General features: G+C 43.3%; 1 protein-coding gene across 1 annotated transcript; it reads right to left on the bottom strand.

Annotated features, from left to right (window-relative positions):
- Nucleotides 1-619: 619 nt before the first annotated feature.
- LOC146959806 (calcium/calmodulin-dependent protein kinase II inhibitor 2-like) lies at nt 620-3,651 on the bottom strand. Its single transcript, XM_085772887.1, has 2 exons — nt 3,151-3,651; nt 620-2,046 (listed from the first exon to the last, which is right to left on the bottom strand). Exons 1-2 carry the CDS (start codon nt 3,317-3,319, stop codon nt 1,973-1,975), a joined length of 243 nt encoding a protein of 80 aa, XP_085629013.1. The 5' UTR covers nt 3,320-3,651; the 3' UTR covers nt 620-1,972.
- Between the last annotated feature and the right edge of the window lie 1,696 nt (nt 3,652-5,347).

The following is a 5,347-nucleotide window of genomic DNA, read 5'->3' as shown; positions in this document are numbered from 1 at the left end:
GGCACCGGAGTTAAAAAGGGAGGACTTGATTAAAGAGAGGAACTGAGATTTTTTAGATGCAAACAGACATTTATTGCATTGGGAAGCAGTGGTGTTACATTTTTTTTTTTTTAAATCCCCCACCCTCCACAGAATCATATGCAATACCGTAGCACTTGATGAGATCGTATAGTCTGTGTTGCGCAGTGTCTCAACTCAACTCTCCTTTAAAAACAAATCACGACACAGTGAAGATTTTTCAAATTCTCAATAAGATTATTTGCTCGTTTCTCTCTTCTTCCCCATCACTGTCTCCTTCCATATCTGATCTTTCCAAGGAACGGGATGCTACTTTCTCACAGTGGAAAACGCTGACTTGACCGTCCTTGGCAGCTGGATAGTCAATCCAAATAACAACGTGGGGGAAACTATACAAGGAACATATCCAAAAAAAGTCAGCCATCAGCAGCCATTTTGCAAATAGTCTTTGTCTTTCTGATACAAAACTAGATTTTTTTTTGTGTGTGTGGTTTCGCTACAGTTTTTAAAACAGCTTAAAAAACAACAAAACAAAAAAAGCAACATCGAGTAGAGTACATCATTCCTTATTGTAAACCACAATCAACACTAAAACAGTAAATAGTACTTCGTCATAATCTTTATTACAAGATATTAGGCCACTGTACAAATCAGTGTGAATCGTACAGTACAACGTAGAATTAAGACTGTTTCTCGAGGTTTGTCATTCAAAGCTGTATACGAGGTGCTTTAAGAATACACAAGAGTTTCAGAACTTCTGACGTGCATGCATGATTTTATATTTGCCATGCATGAGTTGGTATCTCAGTGTTTTAAGAAAGAGCCCCTTAAAAAATGGCAACCCAACAAAACAACTGAACCGTCATATGAGTAAATGTATAAAGCACAAAAAAAAAAAGAAGAACAAGTTTATCTGGTACAGTATATCCCTTCATGAGATTTGGCACACACAATAATGCACAATGCAATATAAATAGTTTATCAATAGGGTGTGTACAGTCAAGTTTACAGTATCAACCAATCCAGGTGAAAGCCTGGGAAGCTTACAAACAGGTGGGAGGTACACTGTATTATAAATGACTCATTTAGCTGCAAAATATGGTAACAAAAAACACTCAGGCAACATCGAGAATTGTTAAGTGAAAAAAAACATCACTCTCATTCGCTCAAAGTTTTCTTGACATACAAAAAACGCTCCCTCGGGCCTTAAGTCACTGCAAAAGACATATTCCAAAAGGATCAATAAATAAAGTCTTCAACACAGAGTTTACCAATTCCCACTTTTTGTGCAAGAAAATATGGGCTACCCTTTCCATATTTACAAACTCACTCTGTTCTTCATTTGCCCTCAAATCGAAATGAAGAGAAGAAAGAATATGGTACCATAGGTTTGATTGATAAGATATAGTAGGAGAAGTGTGTGCTTTAGTTTTCATATTAGATTTATTTCTGTATCCTGTCCCTGATTTCTGCATTTCGACAGCATCGCCTCCTCCTCCTCTTCCTCACTCCACCTTGCAACCCCCCCTCTTCCTCCTCCTCCTCCTCCCCCCCCCCCACATCTTGTTGTTGTCTTCTCCGCTTTTGGATTTATGGCGAAAAAACCCTGTAATCGAGGGTGTGTTTGAGCTCATGTAAGTGTGTGTGTGTTTGTGTGTGCGTGTGTTTGTGTGTTTGTGTTGAGGGGGGGGTTCCACCTTTTTTTTTGGGAGGGGGGGGTCTCCTTCTCGCTGCTGCCATTTCCCGCCCCTGCCAGTTGTGTGTCACCCGGATGGTCATGACTGACAGGGAGAGGAGGGTGTGGAAGTGCTGCTTGCTGCCACATGAGAGAAAGTGCTTATATACAGTGTCTTTGGATTAAAACTGGTAAATATCGCCATAAAAAATTTTCAAGAGTGTCTTTTAGGGAGATGGGAGGAAGGGAAGAGGGGGGTGGCGAGGCTAGGCGAGCGCTCTAAGCCTCTGTCGGGGTCTTCTCTGTTCCATTTTTCAGTGCTTCGTCGTCGCCATTCTCATCCTCGATCACAACTGTGGATGACAGGGGAGAGAGTTAATGAGAGGGGGGGGGGGGTTTGGTGGGAGTGTGGGGGCTCATCTTGGTGTGGCGTCTTGAAAATTCACCACTGACTTGGCTTGACTGACTGACTGAGTGACTGACTGACTGACTGAGTGACAGACAGGAGGGCATTAAAGCTCAGGACCATATAGTTAAGCACTAACTGCACTGGATGAGCAGGAGTGGAGTTGTGTTGCATGCATGCAGGAGTAGGAGCATGCAAGAAGAGAGACAGATAACCATGAGTGTATGTCTGTGTGTGTGTGTGTGTGTTGCACATCTGTGAATATGCATGCTTGAATTTTCTGCGTGTGTCTTCTCACTGTGTGCACCTATACAGATGCATTTCCTACACGTCTGCCATGTCTGTCCATGTTGTGTCTATGCACTACTGTACTGTGCAACTGTGGATGTATATGCCACCACCGCCACCACCACCACAAGTGAGCCTTCAATTTTTTTCTCTCATGGGTTTCATCAGGAATGCAGGACACACACAAAAGGCAAAGGCAAAAAAAACACAAGCACCCTGAATGCATCATGCAAACACAAACACATCACCAACACAAGAGAGACACAGAGACAGACATACAAATCAGAATTACACAGCATCTAAATCGCAATTACACCAATCACTCATTGAGGAGAGGAGGAGAGGAGAAGGAGAAGGAGGAGGGGTTGGGGGGTGGGGGGGCATTGAGCACAACTCCGTGGAGCGGGATTCAGAGGGCATTTAACAGCACGCACTGCGCATCCAACTTGTGTTGCAATGCGAATAGAATAGTTAAAAACCTCCGACATCCCACACGCATGCAAAACAATGGACCCTGTCTCTGTCTCTGTCTCAGACCTGACACACTCTGTATTGATGAAGACCGTGTGTGTGTGTCAAGGCAACAACGGTGTGTTGCCTATGTGGCTTCACACGGAGACATCCTTAATTGTGATCCACTGTGCGCATTCAACACATCACCATATAGCTGCACGCACACACACACACACACACACACACACACACACACACACACACACACACACACAAATGGAAAAGAAAATCGCCTTAATTATATAATTACCTCGTTTGCTCCTTCCTATTTGCCCGAGTTTCGGCGGACGTTTATTCTGTGAGCCATTGAAGAAGTTGTTGGTGTCTTGAAGACGACAGGTGAAGGAAAGGTGTCCCTCGTCGCCCTCATTTCCATAATGACTCATTTTTTCTTCGTTGAAAGGCAGCACTTCCGACATCTCCAAAATGCGTCTTTATCACCAAGGCGCACAAACTGAAAATGTGTGTAAGCTCGTCGCCAAAGCTTGAACTCGGTCGTCTACAACAAAACAAAAGGAGGGGGGTTGGGGAGAGGGGGGGGGGGTGCACAATGCAATCTGCTGACACGATCTAGCCCCCTTTTCTGTTTACCCCGAAGACACGTGTATGTCTCCGTAGGTACGCAACAGAAATAACACTAAATCAAAAAAAAAAAAGAAGAAATGTCCTCAGTTTCCTCGCTCGTTGAGCTTCGGCAACATTATTCAGAATTTCCAGAGGTTTTTCTTTCCTTTTTTTTTCTGTCCCTCTCTCTGTCTCTCTGTGTGTCTCTCCCTCTCTCTCTGCGCGTATTGCTTGGAAATGGAGGCGCACGTACAAGAGGAGCCGTGGAAGCGCCCGCTGGTTTCGAGCGGCTGAACCCGTCGCACGGAAAATCTGAGAGGAAGAAATGCAAATTGAGGAGCGATGCAAAACACGGATCCCGGGGAGACCTGGCGAGGGAGCTGCTGCTGCTGCTGCTGCTGTACGAGGGGTTTTCTGGTGGTGCAGCCCAGAGAAGCTTCCAGTTGGAGTCGTGCGTGGTGGCGTGGTGTGTGTCGTGGTAGTGGCGGTGATAGTGGTGGTGGTGGTAGTGGTGGTATGGCAAGCCGTTTTAGCATTTATTCCATATCCTTGATATCAGGCTTCAGTGTCATTCACTAGTTTGACTACTATCAGCACTAGTTGGATACCTGGCCACACTAGTTAGACATTTTGTCCAACTAGTTGAACAAAGAGTCTTACTAGTCACTCTTTTTCAGCAACTAGTGACACTTTTGTCAAGCTAGTAACAACATAAGCCTTACTAGTGAAGCCAGAAGCCACACTAGTGGCACCAAAATACAAACTATACAGCATTTTGACAGACTTGTGGCCCTCTGGGCTCAACTAGCAATGCTCAAAGTCTTACTAGTGAACTAGTGAGCTGCAAAAGTGCTGACTAGCTAACTAGTAGCGACAATTCACCTCACTAGTTTGCTAGTAAGCTCAAGTTATTTACACAAGTTACACTTGTAAGAGCCAAAATCATCACTAGTGTGACTAGATAGCGATTTGCCCCTTACTAGTTAAACTAGGAAAAGTCTCCTTGACCATACTAGTTAACTAGTGGGGCTTAAAATGTTTACTAGTTGAACTAGAGGAAGCTGAAATGCTCACTAGTTCAACTAGTAACACCTTATTGAGCTCACTAGTTAACTAGTGGGGCTTAAATGTTTACTAGTTGAAATAGTGATGCTGACATGCGCACTAGTCACACTATCTTTTTGACCTCACTAGTTAACTAGCAAAGCTAGACTCATTCCTAGTTGAACTAGTGGAAGCAAAAATGTCAACTAGTCACACTAGTAAGACCAAATGCAAATGAGGAGGCGGGTATAAAGTTAAATTGAGGCTTCCTATTTGTTCTCCAGTTCAAAATAAAAGATACCTGCGAATCAGGACTCAGAATTTTGTTATTACTCCACCCACTACTTTTAACTATTCAACATGTTGGACCTGAGGAATGCAACTAGTTAACTAGTGGCATCATGCTTCATCTTACATGTTAACTTGTCAAGGCAAAACTGTGACTAGTCAAATAGCTGAGGTCTCGTTAGAGCCAACTAGTGATGCTAAAAATGCTTACTAGGTGACTAGTAGAATCCAAAATGTTTTCTAGTTACACAAGTAGAAGACAATTTGGCCTTACTAGTTAACTAGTGAAGTTCAAAACCTGCCACTAGTCAACTAGTAAGACCCAAATTGGCCACTAGTAACACTAGTTGTTGTCTTTTTGACGTTACTAGTCAACTAGTTACACATGTTCTCTTACTAGTTAACAAGTTAGATCCAAAAAGATTCACTAGTTGACTAGTGACACTCTTTCCGTGGCTCACTAGTTAACTAGGCGATGCTATTTGTTGTCACTAGTCAGATTCTGCACTGAGCATGTAAAGACTTTGACCAAACCTGTTGTAAGTTTGTCT

This window comes from Trachurus japonicus, unplaced genomic scaffold (genome assembly GCF_045865225.1).
Source record: "Trachurus japonicus isolate A0001 unplaced genomic scaffold, Traja_1.0 AP031042.1".
Classification (NCBI taxonomy): Eukaryota; Metazoa; Chordata; class Actinopteri; order Carangiformes; family Carangidae; genus Trachurus; species Trachurus japonicus.
This window is presented reverse-complemented; position numbering and strand designations above follow the sequence as displayed.